Genomic DNA, 21,346 nt, shown 5'->3' on the forward strand with positions numbered 1-21,346 from the left:
ATTACTTTTAAATGTCCAGCCTTAGCTTGGCTTGTTCCTTGCTAGCTCTCCTTAACTTAAATTATCCCACCTACCTTTTTCCTTGGGTCTTTTCCTGTTCTCTTACTTCTGCAAATCTTACTTTTACTTTGTGACTTGCTGTGTAGCTGGGTGGCTGACCCCTAGAGTCCTCCTCCTTTTCTAGCTACCTCCTCCTTATTCCCAGATTTCTCCTTCTATCTATTGTCTCTGCCTGCCAGCCCCACCTATCCTTTTTCCTGCCTTGCTAGTGGCCGTTCAGTTCTTTATTAGACTATTAGTGGGTGTTTTAGCTAGGCACAGTAATAACACAGCTTCACAGAATTAAACAAATGCAACATAAACAAAAGTAACACACCTTAAAATAATATTCCCTGGCTGGAGAGATGGCTCAGAGGTTAAGAGCACTGGCTGCTCTTCCAGAGGTCCTGAGTTCAATTCCCAGCAACCACATGGTGGCTCACAACCATCTGTAATGATATGTGGTGCCCTCTTCTGGCCTGCAGTCATACATGCTGTATATGTAATAAATAAATAAATCTTTAAAAAAAAGGGGGGGCATTATAAAAAAAATATTCCCCAACACCCTAGTGCTGGGATTAAAGGAGTGTGCCACCATTGCCTGGCTTAATTTTAAATTATATGTATGTATGTGTGTCTGTGTAGGGGTATGTGCACAAGAAGTGTAAATTTCCCTTAGAGGCCAGAAGAGGGCATTTGTAGTTATAGGCAGCTGTGACCGGCTTGATGAGTTTAATTCTGTGAACTAAACTCAGTCCTTGGGAAAAGCTTCAAGGGCTTTTAAGTTCTAAGCCATCTCTCCTGCTTCATGGCCTCAAATTCCTAATCCCTATACTTCAATGTCTTTTTTTTGGGGGGAGGTTGTTTGTTTGTTTTTTGTTTGAGATGGGGATCGAACCCAGGGCCTTTGTGCTTGCTAAGCGAGCGCTCTACCACTGAGCTAAATCCCCAACCCCTGTTTTTTGGTTTTTTGAGACAAAGTTTCTCTGTGTAGCTTTGCACCTTTCCTGGAACTCACTCTGTAGCCCAGGCTGGCCTCGAACTCACAGAGATCCACTTGGCTCTGCCTCCCAAGTGCTGGGACTAAAGGCGCGCCATCACTGCCTGGCTGTATACTTCAGTATCTTAAATGCTCCCAAGTATCTCAATATAAAAAGTAAAAAGAAAGCTTGGTAGATTGGTGTGGTGGTGTACACCATTAATCCCAGGATTTAGGAGGCAGAGGCAGGTGGATCTCTGAGGCTAGCCTCGCCCACATCCATAGTGAGATCCTGTCTTAAAACCAAACAAATTCCAAACCAATTATTTGTCTCTTCCCCAACCAACATATTTATAGAGTGGTTTACTTTCTTCCTTTTTTAGGTAGGACATCACATAGCCCAGGCTAGCCTGACACTAGATACATAATTGAGATTAGCCTTGATCCTCTGATCTTTCTGATTCTGCTTCCACCTCCCAAATCCTAGGTTAAGTAAAGGATCACCATGCCTGGCTTCTTAATTTATTTTTTTTAACTAAATTTTACAGTACAGCTAGGATTACAGTAGTAAATCACCACACCACACACCACTTTTTTTTTTAGACAGGGCTCTTTGTAGACTTCGAATTTCAAATTCCTAGTGATTAGCCTGCTTCTGCCTCTGACCCCTTGGCACTGGGATTAAAAGATTGCACCATTGTATCTGATCTGGTTTGTATCCTCCCCCCCCTCCATTTTCTGAGACAGGGTTTCTCTGTGTAGCTTTGCGCCTTTTTCCTGGAACTCACTTGGTAGACCAGGCTGGCCTTGAACTCACAGAGATCCGCCTGCCTCTGCCTCCCTAGTGCTGGGATTAAAGGCGTGCGCCACCACCGCCTGGCTATTTTTTCTTTTTCTTTTTCTTTTTTCTTTTTTGAGCTAAGGATCAAACCCAGGGCCTTGTGCTTGCTAGGCAAGTGCTCTACCACTGAGCTAAATCCCCAACCTGGTTTGTATTTTTTAAAAGTATTTGTTCAGAGGCCAGGAGAAGATGCCATATCCCCTTGGACTGGAATTACAAACAATTGTGAGCCACCCTGTGGATACTGTGGATTGAATCCAGGTCCTTTGGAACAGTGGTTCTCAACCTTCCTAATGCTGTGACTCTTTACTACAGTTCCTCATGTTGTGGTGACCCCCAACCATAAAAATTATTTTCGTTGCTACTTCATAACTGTAATTTTGCTACTGTTATGAATCATAGCGTAAATATCTGTTTTCTTTTTAAAAAATATTTACTTATTTTATGTATATGAGTGACCTGTCTTCATGCACACCAGAAGGAATCAGATCCCACTACAGATGGTTGTGAACCACCATGTGGTTGCTGGGAATTGAACTCAGGGCCTCTGGAAGAACAGCCAAATGCTCTTAACTACTGAGCCATTTTTCCAGCCCAATATCTGTTTTTCCTTCCTTCCTTCCTTCCTTCCTTCCTTCCTTCCTTCCTTCCTTTTCTTCTCCTCCTTCTTCTTTTTTTTTCCTTTTTGTCTAAGACAGGGTTTCTCTGTTTAGCTTTGGAGCCTGTCCTGAAACTTGCTCTGTAGACCAGGCTGACCTCGAACTCAAAGGTTCACCTGCCTCTGCCTTCCGAGTGTTAGGATTAAAGGTGTACACCACTACCCTCGAGCTCACACCATCTTTTTTTAAAAAGACACCTTTTTTGCTTTTATTTTATTTTGGGATAGGGTTACAGGAACTGTAACCAGCCTGTCCTGGAACTCAGAGCTCTGCCTACCTTTCTCCCTAGTGCTGGGATTAAAGGTGTGCCCCACTACCCAGGCCAATTTTTGTTTGTTTTTCGAGACAGTGTTTCACTGTCCTGGAACACGCTCTGTAGACCAAGCTGGCCTCGAACTCACAGAGATCTACCTATCTCTGCTGCTGAGATTAAAGGTGTGTGCCACCATTGCCTAGCTGGGGTTTTTTTTTTTTGTTTGTTTGTTTTTTTTAAGATTCATTTATTTTTATTTTGTATGTATTGTGTTTTGCCTGCACGTTACAGCTACGTACAGGTCTTCAGTGCCCTTGGAGGCCAGGAGAGGGCTTTGGATCCTCTGGCACCAAAGTTACTGACAGCTTTTATTTGCCATGCATGCAGGTGCTGGCAACAGAACCCAGGTCCTTTGAAAGAAGAGCCAGTGTTTTTAACCCCTAAACTCTCCAGCCTCTGCAATATTTTTTTAAGACAGGGTATCTTTTCTCTTTGGGCAGCCTTGAACTCATAATATTGTTGAAGACTTTAAACTTATCTTCCTTCCTCTGACTCCAAAACAGCTGGAGTTACAGGCCTGAGGCAACATCCTTCGTTTTTTGGGGTACTCGGGATCAATCCAGGGCTTTCCGTATGCTCGGTAAGCACTCTACCAACTGAGCTATGAGCTCTTTTGTAAAATGTATTCCCCGTTTCTTTCGATTAATGTCAGGGTGATGCTCATTTGTGTTCACGGCTTTACGTATCTTAACCGACTACTCCCCTAACGAAGTAGCAGAATCTTAAATAGGTTTAAGCGGGCCTAAAGCATTCTGGATCCTTTGGATAAAGAACGGCTCGACGGTTGCCGGGAGCGGCCGGGGAGCGGCTCTCAGACGCGTGGTAATTGGTTGAGGAAGAACTTCCTCAGACACTTCCGACTCTCGACCCGCCCTGAGCGCCGGTGATTGGCTAGCCTGTGCAAGCGCAAGGTCTCCTGGGAGTTGTAGTTCTTTTGGTTTGATAGGTGACGCCCGTAAAGGCTAGTAGTTGGAGGCAGTTAGCGGTGATTGCGCTTGGTCGCTGCGGCCGGCATCATGTCTCGTGTATTGGTGCCCTGTCATGTGAAAAGCACCGTAGCCCTGCAAGTGGGCGACATGAGGACCAACCAAGGTCGGCCTGGCGTGCTTGTCGTCGATGTCACCTTTCCCAACGTCGCGCCTTTCGAGGTGAGCGACCCCCAGTAGGCGCGACCAAGGGCGGGGAAGACCTAGTAACCGTTTCCTAGGCATTTACTCGTTCATAACCTCGGCAGTTCCCCTTGCTTTTGCGAACGGGCCCTATTCAGTAGTATATACAGCCGTTATTAGACTAGAATTTCCTGTCCTGTTCTCTTCAGCATCTCTTCCTCCTGTCCAGGACACCACTGAAAATACAATTATGAACTTCAGTACAAGTGAGAGGGTATTTTGGTCTTGATCATAGCTGGGACCCTTAAATAATGATGTAAACTTCCCCATTCCAATGGCTCCTGCCTCAGGTCAGGTGCAACTCATCCTTCATCTAGGTCTTCCTAGTGACTTGTTTCTAATCCCTAGCTGCGCTTCCATCTCAGCTCTCGGTGACAGGGCACTGCAAGACCTCAACACAGAACAAAGCACGCCTCTAACGGCATAGCATTCTGAGCCACCCTGTGACTGTGCCTCACCTACTCTCTTGACCTTATGTGCTTTGTGTTACAACATGTGGTTATCTCCCAAGATGTTACTTACCACTGGCTGGGGGAAACCTAATTAACCTGTCCCTGGAAAATCTGAGTCAGTGTGTTTGAGGTGGCTCTTTGACATCTATATTTTTATTTTTAAATGTTTAATTTTATGTGTATAAGTGTTTTGTCTGCATGTATGCTTGTATACTTTGTGCATACCTAGTACTGGTGGAGGTCAGAAGAGGGTTCTGAATCCCCTGGAACTGGAGTTATGAACAGCTGAAAGGGGCCATGTAGGTTCTGGGAACGAAACCTGGCTCTATGCAAGAGCATCAAGTGTTCTTAACTACTGAGCAATCTCTCCAGCCCCGATATCTATATATTTTTTTACGTTTCATAGACGATTCTGATGGGCGTCCAGTGACGAAAACTACTGCTATGGCAGTTGATACTGTAGGTCTACCCAGCCCACTGCCTCCCCCGGGCACTGCAGTGTGCTCAACAAACTAGCCTACTGTTCATTTTTATTTATATATACAGCATGTGTGCCTGCAGGCCAGAAGAGGGCGCCAGATCTCATTACAGATGGTTGTGAGCCACCATGTGGTTGCTGGGAATTGAACTTAGGACCTCTGGAAGAGCAGCCGGTGCTCTTAACCTCTGAGCCATCTCTCCAGCCCCCCTATCCTACTATTCTTATTCTGGTTTTAGTATGCTAATTCCTTCTTAGTTAAGAGAGAGACAGAGACAGAGAGATAAACAGAGGGAGAGAACCTCTGTATTACCAGGTTGAAGTACAATTCTTTTCCATACTAGATTCTTAGGTTCTCTCACTCTGTTACTTTTAAAAATATGCTACTTTTGGTTTTTTGTGGGGGCGTGTCTTATGAATCCCAGAATGGTCAAGAATAGCTAAGGCTTATCATGAACTTCTGATCCTCCTATCTCTGTCTCCCAACCACTGGGATTACAGGTATGCATCATGAACCTGATTTATGCAGTACTGAGCATCTAGCAAAAAAAAAAAAATTTCAAGCATGCTAGATAAGGCAAGCACTGACCAGCTGAGCTATATCATTAGCCCAATGTATTGCTTACCTACATTTGTTATTCACTTAGCAAGCTCACCCTTTCCAGCTTCATATGTCCATTTTCTGCTTTCTTCAGGGTTAGGGTTCTGACCTCTGATACCATCTCAGATATGTTGGCATGGTTTGTTTGCATGACTTACTGGGCTGTGAGCATGTTTAGGAAAGCAAAATTATATTTGGCCCCAGGAATTGTTGACTTGCTTAGCAAAAGTGTAAATTCCAAATGAAAGATTATGTCACTGTGCCGGGTGCCTCATTTCTCATGATGGGTTGGATGTATTCTAGTTGCAGGAGATCACATTTAAGAATTACTACACAGCTTTCTTGAGCATCCGTGTTCGTCAACATACTCCACTGCACACACCATCCAAGTGGGTAACTTGTCTGCGGGACTACTGTTTGATGCCTGACCCACACAGTGAGGAGGGAGCCCAGGAGTATGTATCACTGTTCAAGCACCAGGTCAGCTGGGTCTCAGCATGGCCAGGGAATCCTAGATGAGGACTTCCTGCCTAGGGATTGGGCAGAATAACAGGAGGGAAGGAAGAGTGGGGCAGAATTGGGCTGGGCTGTGACTTTCATGCAGGTGCTTTGGAGGGACCACTGTCTGTCTGTCCCAAAGGCTTGGGAAGCATTTGGTTTACTGTTGATTGGGAGGTTCCTGTGAATGAACTGAGTCTTCAGTATGTCATCTTTTGTTTTGTTTTCGAGACAGGGTTTCTTTGTGTAGCCCTGGCTGTCCCTCGACTTACTCTGTAGACCATATTGGCCTTGAGCTCAGAAAAAGAAACTGCCTGCCTCTGCCTCCCAAGTGCTGGGATTAAAAGCTTGTGCCACCACCACCCAGCTTTTTTTTTTTTTTAATTTTTATTTATTTTTTGGTTTTGGACAGGGTTTCTCTGTGTAGCCCTGGCTCTCCTGGAACTTGTTTTGTAGACCAGGTTGGCCTTGAACTCAGAAAAAGGAACTACCTTTCTCTGCCTCCCAAATGCTAAGATCGAAGGCATGCACCACCAATCCCTGCTCAGTGTCTCATTTTTCTGTGTATCAGATGTTGTGTGATGTGACCAGAGTACTAGAGCTGCGTCTGATCCTGCAGCAGCCATCACCACTGTGGCTGTCTTTCACAGTAGAAGAACTGCAAATCTACCATCAGGGACCGAAGGCAAGTGACTATCTAAAACCTACTACTGGCTAGCCCTTTACCTAAAAAGCTTCTAGCAAGCTAGGAGAGATGGGGCACTGGGATGGGTGGTGGGCAAGGATAGTGAGACTCAGAAGGAAGCCTTCATGAATGTTGGAGGAGTGTGAATGTTCAAGTTCATAATCAAAGGTGGGGTTCTGTATTAGTAACCCCTAGCCTTTGAGACCACCCACTACTTTTAGGTGCTGGGATATACTTTTTTGCTTATGTTCCTGGGTTCTCCTTCTACTTAGCAGAACAGTTTAGTAATCTGAATGATCCTTTGATCTTATACTGAGCTTTCTCAGTGTCTCAGGTTCAAGGGGCCTTTGCTCTCAGGCGCCAGGCTCTCAGATTCTGCCCCACTTAGGACAGTATGCCTTTGCTTTGCAGAGCCCCTCCTTGACTTTCCCCAAGTGGCTTTCCCACCCAGTGTCCAGTGAGCAGCCTACTCCCCGCCTTGAGGTAAGCTAACACTGGGTGTTAACCACATGTACTTGGTTCTGATGTCTAGAGAATAAACACAAGGGCCTCTGACTATCCTAAAGCCAGCTGGGGATGCAACTTAGTGGTAGAATACTTTAAGTAAGAAAGGATCCTGGAGCTGGACTGTGGTGGCACACACCTTTACTCCCAGCACTCGGGAGGCAGAGGCAGGCGGATCTCTGTGAGTTCCAGGCCAGCCTAGTCTACAAAGCGAGTTCCAGGAAAGGCACAAAGCTACACAGAGAAATCCTGTCTTGAAAAACCAAAAAAAAAAAAAAAAAAAAAAAAAGAAAAAGAAAAAAAAGTTCATAAGGGGCTGGAGAGATGGCTCAGTGGTTAAGAGCACTGGCTGCTCTTTCAGAGGACCCTAGTTCAATTCCCAGCACCTACATGGCAGCTCACAACTGCCTGTAACTCCAATTCCAGGGAATCTGACACCTTCACACCAATGCACATAAAATAAATTATATAAAAAAAGATAAGATCCTGGGTTTGATTTCCAACACCACAAAAATTTGAGACTGGACCCAGGGCCCATGATTCTTTTCTTCTTGGGTGTTCTGTGGGATTTGAGTCATCTCTGGTGTAGGCATGAATTGCTTACTGGATGCACATCAGGCCCCAATCGCACATTCTATAAGTTATTTGGAAATGTTACTGGTTGCAGCTGGAGTGCGCCATATCTTATATCTCTGAGGGCACTGCTGGGGAGAAATTCATGACCACTATTTCTTCCTTCGGGCACAGGGTCTCCCAGACCCCAGCAGAGTATCCTCTGAGGTGCAGCAGATGTGGGCACTGACAGAGATGATTCGGGCTAGTCACACTTCCACAAGGATCGGCCGCTTTGATGTGAGTGATCTCTTCCTTCTGCTTGGCTTATTTGCTTTGCACAGCTTGGAACTGATAGTCTCTTGTGTTGCAGGTGGATGGCTGCTATGATCTGAATTTGCTCTCCTACACATGAGCAGCAGCTTCTACTTGAGACATTGGCCTTCTGGGCCCATCCAGGAGTGGTTTGGCCACTGGAGGCTGAAGTGTGTTCCCTCTACATCCAAGTTTTATCTGGGTCAAAGGAATTCTTGCGTTCACCTCGTTGTTTTAGCATGAATTCTTAGTGGGGGCACTTTCTGCCTTTGTCTGACATGCATATTCAGTTTTTTCCTCTCAAAAGTTACAGGTTCTACTTAGAATCCTTGAGTTCATCCTGCCTCCTTTCCTGCCAGTATGCACACCCCTGTCTTCCTCCATTTTCCCCATTGTTGAGATAAAGCTGTTTCATGTAGCCTAGGAAGGCCTCTGCTGTTTTGACACTCATGACCCTGGAAGCCTGAGAAAGAGATGCCCCCTATTCATCCCTCGGCTTCTGCTAGTGGCCTTTTTCTTTTGTACTGTGTCCATAAAAAAGAAAATGTCACGGGGCAGTGTTGGTGCACACCTTTAATCCCAGCACTCAGGAGGCAGAGCCAAGTGGATCTCTGTGAGTTCGAAGCCAGCCTGGTCTACAGAGCGAGATCCAGGACAGGCACCAAAACTATACAGAGAAACCCTGTCTCAAAAAACAAAACAAAACAAAACAGAAAGAAAAAAAGAAAATGTCTTAGATTAAAGGCACACACACCTTTAATCTCAGTACTTGTGAGTTCAAGGCCATCCTGGTTTTACACAGTGAATCCCAAGCCAGTCAGGGCTACACAGGAAGACCCTGTCTTTGGGGATGGGGGAAGAAAAGAAAAAGAAAATGCTTCTCTTTAAATTTGTCTATTACTAGCCTAGGAGACAGAGCTGGGGTTTGGGGGACCGTGAGTGCTTGAGTCTCTGAGCTGGCTCCTGAAATGTGTTCTCTGTCAGTTCTGGGAAGGTGATTTTGGCACAGCTGGGGCCTGAGAATGAGACTTCCAGTCTACTTGTCATCAGACTCAGCAGGAAGAGTCAATGACCCTCTTCCCAGTTGCTCCCTGCCAGTCATGCTTAGGATGAAGAGAGGTCAACCTTGGGGGTAGTGTGTCCAAGTGAAGGTTTCACTGATGCCTTTGAGGGGCTGAGGTCCTCCACTGCCCCAGAGCAACCACTAAACGATGAAGGCTGCTGCTCTTTCCTGTGATAAAATCCAGTTTCCCTCTAGTTCTTCCTGACAGTGCTGCAAGGTGTCTTGGACCTGGAAAATTGAACATGTGTATGTGCAACAGGTTTTTGGAAAAGTCTAGCCTGTGGTAGCTACCCTTCATTCTTGCCAATCAGCCTTCTTGAAGGTAGTGTCTTCACCTGCAAGATCATTGTTTAAGCCCATTAAGTTTGTGCTCACCACAGTGCTGTGTTCAGGGAACAATGGTCTGCAGCATGCATGAGTAAAGAGGATTCTGGGGTGGCAGAGAGCCTGCATAATTCATCTCTGTGTTCCTAAACCCCAGCACTGGACCTACTGTGCAGCAAGATAAATAAATATTTGTAGACTACGTGACTGTGTTTGCTGCTTGTGTGTGCCCAGTGGGAGATCAAGAGACCACAATAAGAAGACAGGCCTGGGAGATTCTGTGCTTGCCCAGAGGGTTTCACCCTCTAGTGAATGCTCCACCTCCCACAGCTATTTGACCTGAATGTGTAATTCCGGCTTTCCGGCCATTTGTAGAACTTTGACCTTCTGGAGGCTGGGAGGTCTAACCCCCAATTCTGGTTCTAGGCAGCTTGTTCTGCTCTGAACTGCCTGACTTGCTTTTATTAGCTAGAGGAAGAGCCTGGGGCCATCAGGAGTCTGCACTCTGTTTAAATCCCAGCCTGCCCTATGGGCTTCCCACCCCCCTTCCTATCCCCTGCAGGCTAGGAAGACCTGTCCAAGCAGGGGTTCGGACTACATCTCCCAGCGTGCCTGGCAGAATAGTGGCCTTGGTGTGCCGGCTGCACCAGTTGCCGGTGACAATGCAGCGGACAGTGAGCGTGGTGGCCCCTCTGGGTTTTCGTCTGCAGGCACAATCCTTGGTCCAGAGCCGCCCACTCAGTTGTGTACAGGTGGGATGAAGGGCACTTGGGTTTATTACTGGTCTTGGAGGGTGGGGGAAGAAGCTGATGGGCCTGGGCACTGGTGGCTTTAAGGCTGGCTGTCCACAGGATGTGCTCCGCAGGACTCCACTCTATGACTTCCACCTGGCCCATGGAGGAAAAATGGTGGCGTTTGCAGGGTGGAGTCTGCCTGTACAATACCAGGACAGTCACGTTGTTTCACACCTGCATACACGCCGGCACTGTTCTCTCTTTGATGTGTCCCACATGCTGCAGGTGAGCCAGTGGTGGGATCTGGCCTTCCTCCCCATCTACAGCGTTGTACTCCTCAGCTTTGTGGGAGGATATCTTAGAGAGCAGTGTTAGGAACACTGGAGGGCTGACTAACTCAGGTCCCATTGTTTATCTCTGATCTCTCCTGCCCTTGGGTCTGCTAGAGCAGTGCCTGCTCTCATCTGCTGTGCCGGGTACTGGTTTGGACATTGGTTGGGTATCTTAGCAAGGTGCTAGGTACCCTTGGATTCTTAGATTGTGCTCAGTCCCCGGAGGCTGGGAGGGATAGCAGAAATAAGAAGGTAGGACCTTTGCTATCTCCAGAGCCCAATATAGTCAGTCACTCCTGGGCTGAACTATATAGTATGGACAACTGAAGGATGCTTTCTTGCCTAGCAGCCTTTTAGCCTGCAGATAATACAGTGACTTTCCATATTTTCCCTAGACCAAGATATTTGGTTGTGACCGAGTGAAGCTGATGGAAAGTATAGTGGTTGGAGACATTGCGGAACTAAGGCCTAACCAGGTGGGCCCATTTTATTTTTCTCAGTCAGTGCTAAGTTCTTGTCTCAAGCTTCTCAGGGCTTGCTTTTTTTTTTTTTTTTTTTTTTTTAAGTTTTTTGAGACAGGGTTTCTCTGTAGCTTTGGAGTCTGTCCTGGACTAGCTCTGTAGACCAGGCTGGCCTCGAACTCACAGAGATCCACCTGCCTGGGATTACAAGTGTGCACCACCACCACCCAGCTAGGGCTTGCTATCTTGAAGGAGTCTTTGGGTCATTTCCAGATATCCAGCCAGCTTTGGAAAAGCACTATCCCAGCCTTACTACATTTGGTTTTGAAAGGCCAAAAACCAAAGTTTATATGCTTTGACCCCTCATGCTTCTCATATCTTTGACATTCATAGCATGATCCCTAAACCAGCAGCCTCTCCATTTTCTAGGACTGTCTTAGAAATATGTTTAGGCACTGCTCTCGACCTGCTGAGCCAGAACCTAAGTTTTTACAAGATCTCTAGATGGCTCACGTGACTTATCAATCTCAGGTTTGGCCATCCAGTTGGAAGGAGAAGGCCAGCCTTACAGTGTTTCGAACCCATTGCTAAAGAATGTGCTGGGAGCCTGTGGGATCATGAAGATGGTCTTTGAGGCTTTTATCCTGGGGGTTGGCACATGGGTGGAGTTACCAGGGTGTGGGGGGGAAGCAGTAATTCCTAGTTGTCATAGAGCATGAAATGGATTTCTAAGAATTGAGTAGTGAGGGAGCCAAAGGTCCCACTCACGGGGGAGGTCCCCTAAAGTGGGAGGAGTGAAAATTTACTTGACAAATGAAAATCAAAGACCCTAGATTTGAGCCTTACCTTGCACACTTTACCCAGAACTGTGTTCATGAATTTGTAGTAACTGAGTGAATCTAAGAATGTTTCTGGCTCACACTTGGTTTTGGCTTCCTGGACTTGGAGACAAGGATGTTCTGTTTTACTGCTAGGGAATACTGTCACTGTTTACCAATGAAGCTGGAGGCATCTTAGATGACTTGATTGTGACCAATACTTCGGAGGGGCACCTGTATGTAGTGTCCAACGCTGGCTGCTGGGACAAGGACTTGGCTCTCATGCAGGTATAGCTGCCTTTTATTCTAAGTACTTTGTAATCTTTGTTTATAAAGCAGTGCTCAGTGCAGACAGAGGCTCAGAAAATGACTTAATAAAAGAACAGCCAATAGACTGAAGAGTAGGTATTCTCTAGTGCACAACAGGGTTTGGGGATGGGGACTAGAGAAGGTGGGAGATAAAGCTGATCCTGACCCTGAAATGAGCATCCCCTGGTGAGGGTAGATGAGGTGACAGACTTGGGCTTAGGTCATCCTTAACCATTTAGCAGCTGTGTGACTTGTAAGATGGTAACCAGCCTGCTATCTAACTGCCCAGTTCTGCAGTGTCCAACCTATAGTAGGTGCTCAGTAATGGTTTCAAACACTGATATGTTCCTGTTTTTCATTTCAGGACAAGGTCAAGGAGTTCCAGAACAGGGGCAATGATGTAGGCCTGGAGGTGGTAGATAACGCCCTGTTAGCTCTGCAAGGTAAGAGAGCCAGGTTGGGGCTAGAGCCAGCCCTTGCCTTCCTGACTTTATTTGCTGCTTAACATGGATAATATCCCAAGAGGAAGGTATGGATGCTGTGACATCTGTATGCCATAATTCCAAAGTATCGTTACTCTCCTCTCTGTCCATGGGGGCTAGGGACAAGGGCATTCTCTCCCCTCTTGCACAGTTAGGATTGCTTGGGACCTGTTCTGCTTCCTAAGCAAGGGCTGTGGTCTAGGTGGTGTTGGGTCCAAGATCCTGGACTATTCTCTTTGGGCTCAGGACCCACTGCAGCACAAGTGCTACAGGCTGGTGTGACAGATGATTTGAGGAAACTGTCCTTCATGACCAGTGCTGTGATGGAGGTATTTGGTGTGTCTGGCTGTCGCGTGACCCGCTGTGGATACACAGGAGAAGATGGTGTGGAGGTATGTCGAGAAGTAGTTATTCCCCATGGTTTCTCACACCTGTAACCCCAGTGCTTATGGAGATAGAAGCAGGAACATCTTAGTTCATGGTGGGCTGGGTTTCCATAGTAAGTTCCAAGCTAAGTAAGGCTTATCCCAGAGAAAATAAAGCCAAAACAAAATCCCAAAACAAAAAATACAGTTGTAAAGCTTGGCATGGGGTGGCACATGCCTATGATCCCAGTATCCTGGAAGTAGTGACAGGAGAATCCTAAGTTACAGGTCAGCCTGGGCTACCTGTCTCAGAAAGAGGGGTGGGGGTAGGGGGAAATGGGGTAGAATGTTTCACTTCCGTACAACCAAAAAGTGGTAGAAATACAGGATTCAAGACATAGGGTGACTGCCCATCTCCTCTCTGGTCCTTTGTGCAGATCTCAGTGCCAGCAGCAGGGGCAGTCCACTTGGCATCTGCTTTACTGAAAAACCCAGAGGTGAAGCTGGCAGGACTAGCAGCCAGAGACAGCCTGCGCTTGGAGGCAGGCCTCTGTCTGTATGGGAATGACATTGATGAACAGACTACACCTGTGGAGGGCAGCCTCAGCTGGACACTGGGTGAGCTGGGCCAGCCCTCAAGGGTCCTGAAGATTAGAACACCTTTTAATGAGGCCAGCCAGCCCATAACTACTCCTAAGGTTGTATATGCTGGAACAAGTAACTCAGCCTTGCCGAGCCTTCATTCCCTGAAGGTGCTACTGTGGCTTTCCTATTATAAACTGAGGACCCTAAGTATGGCTTCCAGGGGGTAGGAGATGGTTGACTGCCTATAGTGCAGGGGAAGAATAGAGCCCAAGTGATGCTGCATGGATGACACTTGGGGCTTTGGTAGTAAAGACTTCCTGTGTCCAGGGCTTTGTTTTGGCTTACATCTGGTGTATTCTGTTCCAGGAAAGCGACGCCGAACTGCTATGGACTTCCCAGGAGCCAAAATCATTGTTCCCCAGCTGAAGGGTGAGGTGCAGAAGAGACGTGTGGGGTTGATATGCGAAGGGGCCCCAATGAGAGCACACAGTCCTATCCTGAGCACAGAAGGCACTGTGATTGGTAAGTGGTCTAGGTTGGGGACATTGGCTGGCAGGGTGTCCAGGGGAGGGATACTGGGCTGGCAGGGTGGTGTTAACCTATGGCCTATTCCTGGACAGGCACAGTGACCAGTGGCTGCCCTTCACCCAGCCTGAAGAAGAATGTGGCAATGGGTTATGTGCCATTCAAGTACAGTCGGCCAGGGACACAGCTACTGGTGGAGGTTCGGCGGAAGCAGCAAATGACGGTGGTTAGCAAAATGCCCTTTGTGCCCACGAACTACTATACTCTCAAGTGAAGATGGCCCATGGAAAAGCCCTTCCCTAGAAGTCTTGCCCTAGAAGGCATTCCATAGTGCTTAGTCAGAACAGTGAAGCAGAACTCATGGGGTAGAAGCTGAATGGGGTTTGCTGTGGTCTGGGTAGGGTCGGGAGAACATCCCATCTATTCTCCTTCTCCATCAAGCTATCCTAACTTTAGTGCCCAATTTTTTAAAATAACAAATCACCTTAATTGACGTTCTATTTTAGCCCGCAATCCCACTAACCTTATTCTGCCAGGTGCTGGCTATAGAACAAACATCTATTTGCCTTTGGAGGACAGCACCTGCCCAACCTACCTCACCATGGTTTCTCTGATTTCAAAGGGCTATTACTCTGGGCAGTGTGAGCTTAGGTACCTCCTCCACTTTGCTCCCCATGAATGCATACCCTGCCTTTCCTTGGATAAAAATGACTTCTGACTCAGTGTTGGCTGATTGTTCCTGTGTGCAAACTTAGGGCTGGCTAAGCAAACACAGACTCACCCTTCCACATTCCCTAGTCAACTCAGCCTGCTGTGCAGCAGCAAGACATGGCAGGCTTGGTACTTGGGCTGACCTTAGCTCTTGTGAATAGCTGTACTTTACTAACTCTTGGGGGCGAAAATCAAAGAAAGTTTCCTTTTGGGGCTGGAGAGATGGCTCAGTGGTTAAGAACACTGGTTGCCCTTCCAGAGGACCTGGTTCAATTCTTAGCACCCACATGGCATCTTAAAACTGTCTGTAATCCAGCTCAAAGTGATTTGACATCCTCATACCGTTATAAATGCAGGCAAAACACCAATGCACATAAAATAAAAATAAATCATAAGAAAGTTTCCTTCTTTCTTCCTTGCCATGGTCTCTATTCTTTTGTTCACTGGGTTCCTGGGCTGCCAAGCCAATACTTGTCTTCTTGGCTTCCAACACAGGTTCTGAGAGGCTCTCCTTGAAAGGGGCCATGTATATAGGAACTAACAGAGATATAGAAGTGGTGTAGCGGCATACCCTTGTAATCCTAGCACTTCAAGTTGGAGACAGTGTGTTAGGAGTTCAGGGTCATCTTCAGCAATATGTTGAACTGAAGACCAGATTGGACAATATGAGACCCTAACCCAACTCTCCCAACCCCTCCCCCTAATGGGGATATTGCCCCTGTTGGACAACCTACCACCACTCTAGGGAGCTGGCATCAGTCTCCATCTCTGCAAATTACTGTATTTTGGATTCTGAGGACAGCACACCCAAGATCCCTTACCAGTTGCCCATGTGCACACACCCTTGTCCTGCTGGAATAACCACACAACTGATACACTTCTATGTTTAATATGCCACATCTTCAGTTGCTCCTGGGGTGGAATGTGAGACCTTGACTCTTTGTAGTGATGTCAGTGGGTGGACCTGAGGCTGTGAAGAACATCTTTCTGCCATACAGATACATTGCTGGAGTAGGTACTTGTGCATGAGGAGCTCAGTACGGTTTCATTTATAGTACACCTGCTACAAAGTCTTTGTAGAAAAAGGTTGCCAGAAGGCTATGTGACATATAACAGGGACAGTGGGACACCTGAGGTAGCTAGTGATCAGCAGAGACAGGCAGAAGTACAACCATTAGAGGAGACAGATTCAGGGCCACAATGCTTTTAGGAACCATAGTGGTCTCAGGAAATGGTGTTTCCTTGGGGACATTTGTCACCCACCCCTTTGAAACCTCTTCTGACCCATTGTGAAGGGCCCAGGGATATCTGGCTTGTGGCTCACTCTTACTGATATTCCTAGGGGCTGAAATGATACTAGCAGGCTCTTAAGATGAGGCCCTTGTCAAGATGGGAAGTAATAAGGAGGTAGGGCACAATGACTGCTTAGTACCTCCCTAGGAGGGAACAAGGTACAAACCAAAACTCCCCATGGGCACTTGAGCAGTGGAGCTGGTAGCTAATACCAGGGACTCTTAGTACACTCTGTCTTTCAGGTACTCAACTTGCCCCCAAAGAACAGAGAAATAAGTCAGTTAGGAAATGATAACTTCCTCTGCCTGCCTCAGACCTAGAAGACTAGTTAGGTCAGAGAGGTACATGTTTGGTGCTCTAGTACAGCCAGGATTAGCTGGCTTCTTGCCTACAAAGCAAAGCCAAGGAAATCAGGGCTTAGGGGAGAACAGACTTGCCTTACAAGTCTTAGAACTGATTATCCTCGAGATTCCTCTTAGAAGACAAATCTCTATAAGATCATATTCCAAGGGCACGAGGAGGCCAGGAAAAAGGACAAGAGTGGAAAGGGGCTGCTGACCTCCTCCACCAGAATGCTTCTCAGTCCCGCCCTTGACAGAAGTCTTAGGGCAACACACCAGGGTGGAGACAAACTTCACCTGCCCGGTACCTGGAGCTGTCGGAATGGAGGCTCACCCTGGAAGCACTGTGGTACTCCAGTCCCCCAACCCCAAGCCCTCTGCAGTTGTCCAAGGGGGTCTGGGCAGCAGCAGGATGCAACATAGGAACCAGCAGACCCAGTGATGTCTCTGGAGACCCGTCTGCTGCTGCCTTCCCTTATTCTCTGTGGGTTTTGAGAGGTTCATTTGCTGCCATTTCCCTGAAAATAATGGAGAGGAGCAAGGTTACTTCATGGATAGCAGAATAGTCTATCCATGCATACTTGCCATTAAGCAGTCACAAAGGCAAATTAGATTAGGCCACTGTCTTGCTGAATCAGTCCTTCAGTTGCTCTAGGGTCCCCCTATGCTCTAGTGTTTCCCAGTATGTCACTTTTGTCCTTGCTAGTACTGGGCCTGTTTACCAATTTTTTTTCTTACCCAGTAAACTGCTGTCTTCTCTCTCTGGTCTCAGTTTAGGTGTCATGGTGTGCGGGGATGGGGGGCTCCCCTGAGCAGCCTTGCATTTGTACTTATTTCCCCTCTAAATCTCTTGCTTCCCCTGTAAGCAGAGTCTGGGTTGTCCTTGTCTTCTGGACCTGCTGTGACCTCTGCCATCTGGTAGAAGCTCAGAGATTGGCTGAATGAAATGTCTTGATAAGTAAGCTGTTTTTTTCAGAGATGAGGAGGCTGACTTGCTGAGGTAGTGGGCTAAGAATAGAGGCTGTTAGGCTGGGAGCTACAGCTCCAATGTTACAGTACTTGCTTAGGATAGATGCTCTTGCTTTCCTAATGAAGGCCTTCCCAACCAAGGGATTTATTTCCAACAGACCTGCCGCTTCATCTTTCTAAAATGATGGTAGCACCACCATCCATCCCCACTGAATATGCTAATAAGAGGCTCTACATGCACTGGTGAACACCCAACTCCAATCCTGAGCTCTACCTGCAGAAATGGAGGATTCTTGCAAAGGCCACTAAGCTGGTGCACTCACATCCTGAGAATTCTCTTCCCTGTCACCAGCACTGGAGTGTCCTCTGCCTGCCAAGCATGGGGTTGGGATAGACAGAGATTTACTCACCATGAAGGGAAATGTGTGGAGCCGTCAGGTGTGGATCCATTCTGGCCACCCAGACCTGGAGGCAGGAACACACCCAGAGCTGCAGGAGGCTGAGGGTGGGGATCTGAGCAGGCATTAGCTCAGGTCAGGTCAGGGGCCACCAGTACAGTTTAAAAGATTGGGGATGGGACACTAGGGACTGGTAGTATTTTCTGGTAAGGGTTTTTGAGAAACAGTTAACAATGTGATGATGGACAGGTGGGGATTCTGGTGTAAAATGATATGGGGGTGTAAGTCTGGGTATAACGAGGCTTCTTGGGGATCAGTGGCCGTTTACGCGGACACAGGAGAAACAAGTGGTACAGCTTGATGGTGGTAGGGGCAGCCAGGCCACGGAGGTTCGTAGGGAGCCTCACCTGGACGGTGATACAACCCGGTCACTGTGTTCCCGTAGAACCCCCACGCCAGCTGGATGCCCAGGAGGCTTAACACCAACCACAGCAAGAGCAGCTTGAAGAGAGTCACTCGCATGTCTTGTGTCTCCCACTCCCGCAGAAACTCGCTGCCCAGGGTGCCCAGCGCTCCGAGCACCATAGCAGGCAGAGCTTGCAAAAACTGCCCAGACCAAGGCTCCGCCATGACTGGCCAGCGCCCCACCGGGTGTACGGTCACCGTACTTCTCACTGCGCAAGCGTAGGGTCTTCCGGGGTTAGGCCTGTAGGAGCGCACGCGTAATATCAGGCAAGGAAGATCTACTTCGCTTGCGCGAAGTGTTGGCAGTTTGGGGCAGGGCTTTAAAATGGCGCAGGCGCACCCATCCCCACCCCGCTTACTTAAAGGATGAGTGATTCGGTGAGTATAAAATAGCAACTCGGTCTTTTATAGCCCCGGAGTTCCCGTGATGCTCCACGCGGCTGCAATGATTGGCCGAGAGTCTTGCTTTTAGGGCGTGGTTGCGCTCTTGAGCAATCGTGGATGAATTGTGAGTGTGCGCGCGTGCGCGGGGCCGCGACTGGCGCCAGCTCGAGCCCGCAGGGCGCTCGGGGGCGCGCACGTCGCTCCCCGCCCTCCCGCCACCGCCCGCCCTCGTTCGCTCGCGCTCCCCGCCCGCCGCCCGCGGTCCTCCGTCGGTTCTCTCCTTAGTCCGCCGTCTCCCGCGGAGCTGCCGGTCCCGGTCTCCGAGCTTGCGGACTCGTGGACAGTCGTCCTGAGCGCGAAGAGGCCGGACTCGGAGTCGTCGCCTTGAGGTGAGCAGGAGCATTCCCTCCAGCCGCCTCGGCTCCTGGCCCGGCCGGCCGGCCGGCACTTTTCCGGCCACCCGCCCGTCGCCTGGTCGCGGTCGCGCCCCACCTGCTGCTCTCGGCCGGCAGCCCCTGGCCGCGGCCCCTAACCTGGGGCCCCGCGCCCGAGGCGGCGGCCCCGCCCGCGCAGTCCCCGGAAGCGCGCCCCGCCGCCTCCAGTCCCCCTTCCCCCGCCCGGCCGGGCCTGGTGGAGCCCTAGCCGCCCGCCCGCCCGCCCGCCCGTCCGCCCTCCGCGTCGCTTCCTCTCAGGGCTGCGCCGGGCTGGGCGGGGGCTCCCGGCCGGCCCGCGACCGCGCCGGGGTAGCCTGCCACTGTGAAGCGCGCGTGGCTGAAGCGGGAGTTGAAATAGGCAAGAAACTCTTGTACAACTCCATTTTGCCTTTTGCATGTAGTGTGGATCATTAATCACCGTTTTATACCGGGTGAAGACAGTGAAGCTTGAGGTGGATTTTCTGTTTTCAATGCCGTATTCTTAGAGATTGTGTAAGTAAAAGACTGTTTTGAAATCTTAGCGGTTAAGACTGTATGGGGGAAAGCTATTTTCCAGCTGAAAAAATATCTTAAAAATAATTTGGAGAGGTTGCATCAAAACAGATGTATTTCTGCTTAAAGTTACCACTTTAAGAGTCACTTAATGATGGGTCCCCTTTTCAGGTCGTTTTCATGAAATTGCACTTTTTGCACCCTTTTTTTTTTTTGTAATTTACGTTCAGTAGCATAAAGTGGACAATTGGCACCGATTTTTCTTGTTCCAGAATTGGCTCTACTTGTATTTTCTAATTTTACTCTGTTGGTTATTCACTTGGTTCTTTCTGTCTTCTGACATTCCTTTTGAAATAAGTGTTTTCTGCAGGTTATACATAATCAGATTATATTCTCCTGGCAAACCTGGAGCGGGGAAAACTCATACTTTAGGATGTTGTATGTGGTGAGAATTTTCAGCCATTTAGTGTCACGTGCTCAAATGTGTATGTATCTAGTTTGGTAGTGATACTTACGTTTTGAGCATTTAACACAAATATCATTGTTAACTAAAAATACAAGGCTAGGTATTGAATGTTCTCAGAGGAGTTGTTTTGTTTTGAGGATTTGTCTACTTATGTGGAGCAGTGATGTTTCTTAGGGACATAAAATATATGGAGCTTGTTTTTTCTGTTTTATTTTCCTCTTTGGTGCTTGAAATTAAACTTGGGGCTTGGGGCATAATGGGCAGGTGCTGCTTCTCTGAACTTCATTCCAGCCCTATAACTTTGAGTCAAAGTCCAGTGCTCAACTTACATAGCCTCTCCATGAAGAAGAGAATGGGAATAGATCTAATCTGTCGATATTTTCCCGTTAGGTGTAGTATTTTTGACTGGAAAAAAAAATCTTCAGGATTATAGGCCAACTCCATTTGTAGGTGTGGAGACTGAGCTCAGGGGCTCTTTTCAAGAGAAAAGTTTATTAGTACTCTGCAGAGAGAACAGTGGTCTGATAATGGCAGAACTTCCTGACAAAGACTTAAAAGAGATGGACACAGCCGGGCGGTGGTGGCGCACGCCTGTAATCCCAGCACTCGGGAGGCAGAGGCAGGTGGATCTCTGAGTTCGAGGCCAGCCTGGTCTACAAAGCGAGTTGCAGGACAGGCTCCAAAGCTACAGAGAAACCCTGTCTTGAAAAGCCAAAAAAAAAAAAAAAAAAAAAAAAGATGGACACAGGGTCTGACTTGAGCCCTAGCTCTTGCTCTGTAGTTGTAGCTGGCCTCTCATTTTCATAATGCTCCTTTCTGAATAGTGCTGGGATCACTGGGTGTGTGCCACCATTCCTGGTGAGACTTAAGTTCTTGAAGGTCATGTGTCTAGTAGACTAGAACTTTTTCTGTGAAGTATTCTCTCTCGTGTACTCTCAGCTAAAATCAGGAGTTGCCGTTTACACTCCTGCTCTTCTTCACCTTGCAAATTGTGCATATTTAGGGAGAGTCTAGTCAATCCATTTACCAAATGAATTTCAAGTTTTTTTTTACATTTGACATAGTCCTTTCTTAGCCTTGCCTTTGAGTTTGTTAGTTTTCCTGAGGACCCAGCCTTCAGGAATTCACTGTTAGCAAAGACAACAGAATGAGGCCCTCCTAGAATGTTTTCAGGCGACTACAGGCCCTTTGACTCAATTTCGATCAGAACTGGTGAGAATGCATGCATCAAGTAAGCAATGGCCTGTGCACGTGGGGTGGTGGTTGTGTTGGAGTGTTTTCAGAGTCCTTACACCTTCTCTGTCCATCAT

At 47.8% G+C, this 21,346-nt stretch overlaps 4 protein-coding genes across 9 annotated transcripts in view; 3 read left to right on the forward strand and 1 right to left on the reverse strand.

Moving 5' to 3' along the window:
- The first annotated feature begins 3,765 nt into the window (after positions 1-3,765).
- On the forward strand, positions 3,766-8,642 carry Nicn1 (nicolin 1). The gene is made up of 6 exons (XM_036193110.1): positions 3,766-3,979; positions 5,835-6,011; positions 6,601-6,714; positions 7,126-7,197; positions 7,966-8,070; positions 8,144-8,642. The coding sequence occupies exons 1-6, from the start codon at positions 3,848-3,850 to the stop codon at positions 8,183-8,185; spliced, it is 642 nt and encodes a 213-aa protein (XP_036049003.1). The 5' UTR covers positions 3,766-3,847; the 3' UTR covers positions 8,186-8,642.
- A 273-nt stretch (positions 8,643-8,915) lies between these two features.
- On the forward strand, positions 8,916-14,805 carry Amt (aminomethyltransferase). Of its 2 annotated transcripts, XM_036194067.1 has the most exons (9): positions 8,916-10,224; positions 10,324-10,491; positions 10,934-11,014; positions 11,974-12,105; positions 12,491-12,569; positions 12,855-13,000; positions 13,411-13,591; positions 13,925-14,080; positions 14,179-14,805. In XM_036194067.1, exons 1-9 carry the CDS (start codon positions 10,135-10,137, stop codon positions 14,355-14,357), a joined length of 1,212 nt encoding a protein of 403 aa, XP_036049960.1. In that variant the 5' UTR covers positions 8,916-10,134; the 3' UTR covers positions 14,358-14,805. The 2 variants fall into 2 exon arrangements, with proteins under 2 accessions (XP_036049960.1, XP_036049961.1); XM_036194068.1 differs by lacking the exon at positions 10,324-10,491.
- Positions 14,806-15,667: 862 nt separating this feature from the next.
- Tcta (T cell leukemia translocation altered) lies at positions 15,668-18,848 on the reverse strand. 3 transcript variants are annotated; one of them, XM_036192737.1, is made up of 4 exons: positions 18,620-18,846; positions 18,203-18,501; positions 17,808-17,910; positions 15,668-16,946 (listed from the first exon to the last, which is right to left on the reverse strand). In XM_036192737.1, exons 2-4 carry the CDS (start codon positions 18,423-18,425, stop codon positions 16,904-16,906), a joined length of 369 nt encoding a protein of 122 aa, XP_036048630.1. In that variant the 5' UTR covers positions 18,426-18,501; positions 18,620-18,846; the 3' UTR covers positions 15,668-16,903. The 3 variants fall into 3 exon arrangements, with proteins under 3 accessions (XP_036048630.1, XP_036048633.1, XP_036048632.1); XM_036192740.1 differs by having other exon boundaries at positions 17,808-17,862; positions 18,203-18,838; XM_036192739.1 differs by having other exon boundaries at positions 16,912-16,974; positions 17,808-17,862; positions 18,203-18,848.
- Positions 18,640-21,346, forward strand: part of Rhoa (ras homolog family member A) — a 30,396-nt gene continuing 27,689 nt past the window's right edge. Inside the window, exon 1 of one of the 3 annotated variants that reach the window (XM_036192734.1) lies at positions 18,640-19,033. The gene's annotated coding sequence lies outside the window, so the exon portion shown is untranslated. Of the gene's footprint in view, positions 19,034-19,272; positions 19,571-21,346 lie in introns of those variants that run through there. The other 2 variants (XM_036192736.1, XM_036192735.1) reach the window with 2 other exon arrangements.

The sequence above is a fragment of the Onychomys torridus genome, chromosome 7 (genome assembly GCF_903995425.1).
Source record: "Onychomys torridus chromosome 7, mOncTor1.1, whole genome shotgun sequence".
In the NCBI taxonomy this organism is placed as follows: Eukaryota; Metazoa; Chordata; class Mammalia; order Rodentia; family Cricetidae; genus Onychomys; species Onychomys torridus.

What these genes read in the sequence shown, in the direction of transcription:
- Nicn1 (XM_036193110.1), top strand. Translation starts at nt 3,848, where the DNA reads ATGTCTCGTGTATTGGTGCCCTGTCATGTGAAAAGCACCGTAGCCCTG. An exon ending in TATCACTGTTCAAGCACCAG is followed by an intron (nt 6,012 to 6,600) that starts GTCAGCTGGGTC and finishes TCTGTGTATCAG; the next exon opens with ATGTTGTGTGATGTGACCAG. An exon ending in AGCCTACTCCCCGCCTTGAG is followed by an intron (nt 7,198 to 7,965) that starts GTAAGCTAACAC and finishes CTTCGGGCACAG; the next exon opens with GGTCTCCCAGACCCCAGCAG.
- Amt (XM_036194067.1), top strand. Translation starts at nt 10,135, where the DNA reads ATGCAGCGGACAGTGAGCGTGGTGGCCCCTCTGGGTTTTCGTCTGCAG. An exon ending in CGGAACTAAGGCCTAACCAG is followed by an intron (nt 11,015 to 11,973) that starts GTGGGCCCATTT and finishes TTTTACTGCTAG; the next exon opens with GGAATACTGTCACTGTTTAC. An exon ending in CAGCCTCAGCTGGACACTGG is followed by an intron (nt 13,592 to 13,924) that starts GTGAGCTGGGCC and finishes ATTCTGTTCCAG; the next exon opens with GAAAGCGACGCCGAACTGCT.
- Tcta (XM_036192737.1), bottom strand. Translation starts at nt 18,425, where the DNA reads ATGGCGGAGCCTTGGTCTGGGCAGTTTTTGCAAGCTCTGCCTGCTATG. An exon ending in CGGGTTGTATCACCGTCCAG is followed by an intron (nt 17,911 to 18,202) that starts GTGAGGCTCCCT and finishes ATGCCTGCTCAG; the next exon opens with ATCCCCACCCTCAGCCTCCT. An exon ending in TCCACACATTTCCCTTCATG is followed by an intron (nt 16,947 to 17,807) that starts GTGAGTAAATCT and finishes CATTATTTTCAG; the next exon opens with GGAAATGGCAGCAAATGAAC.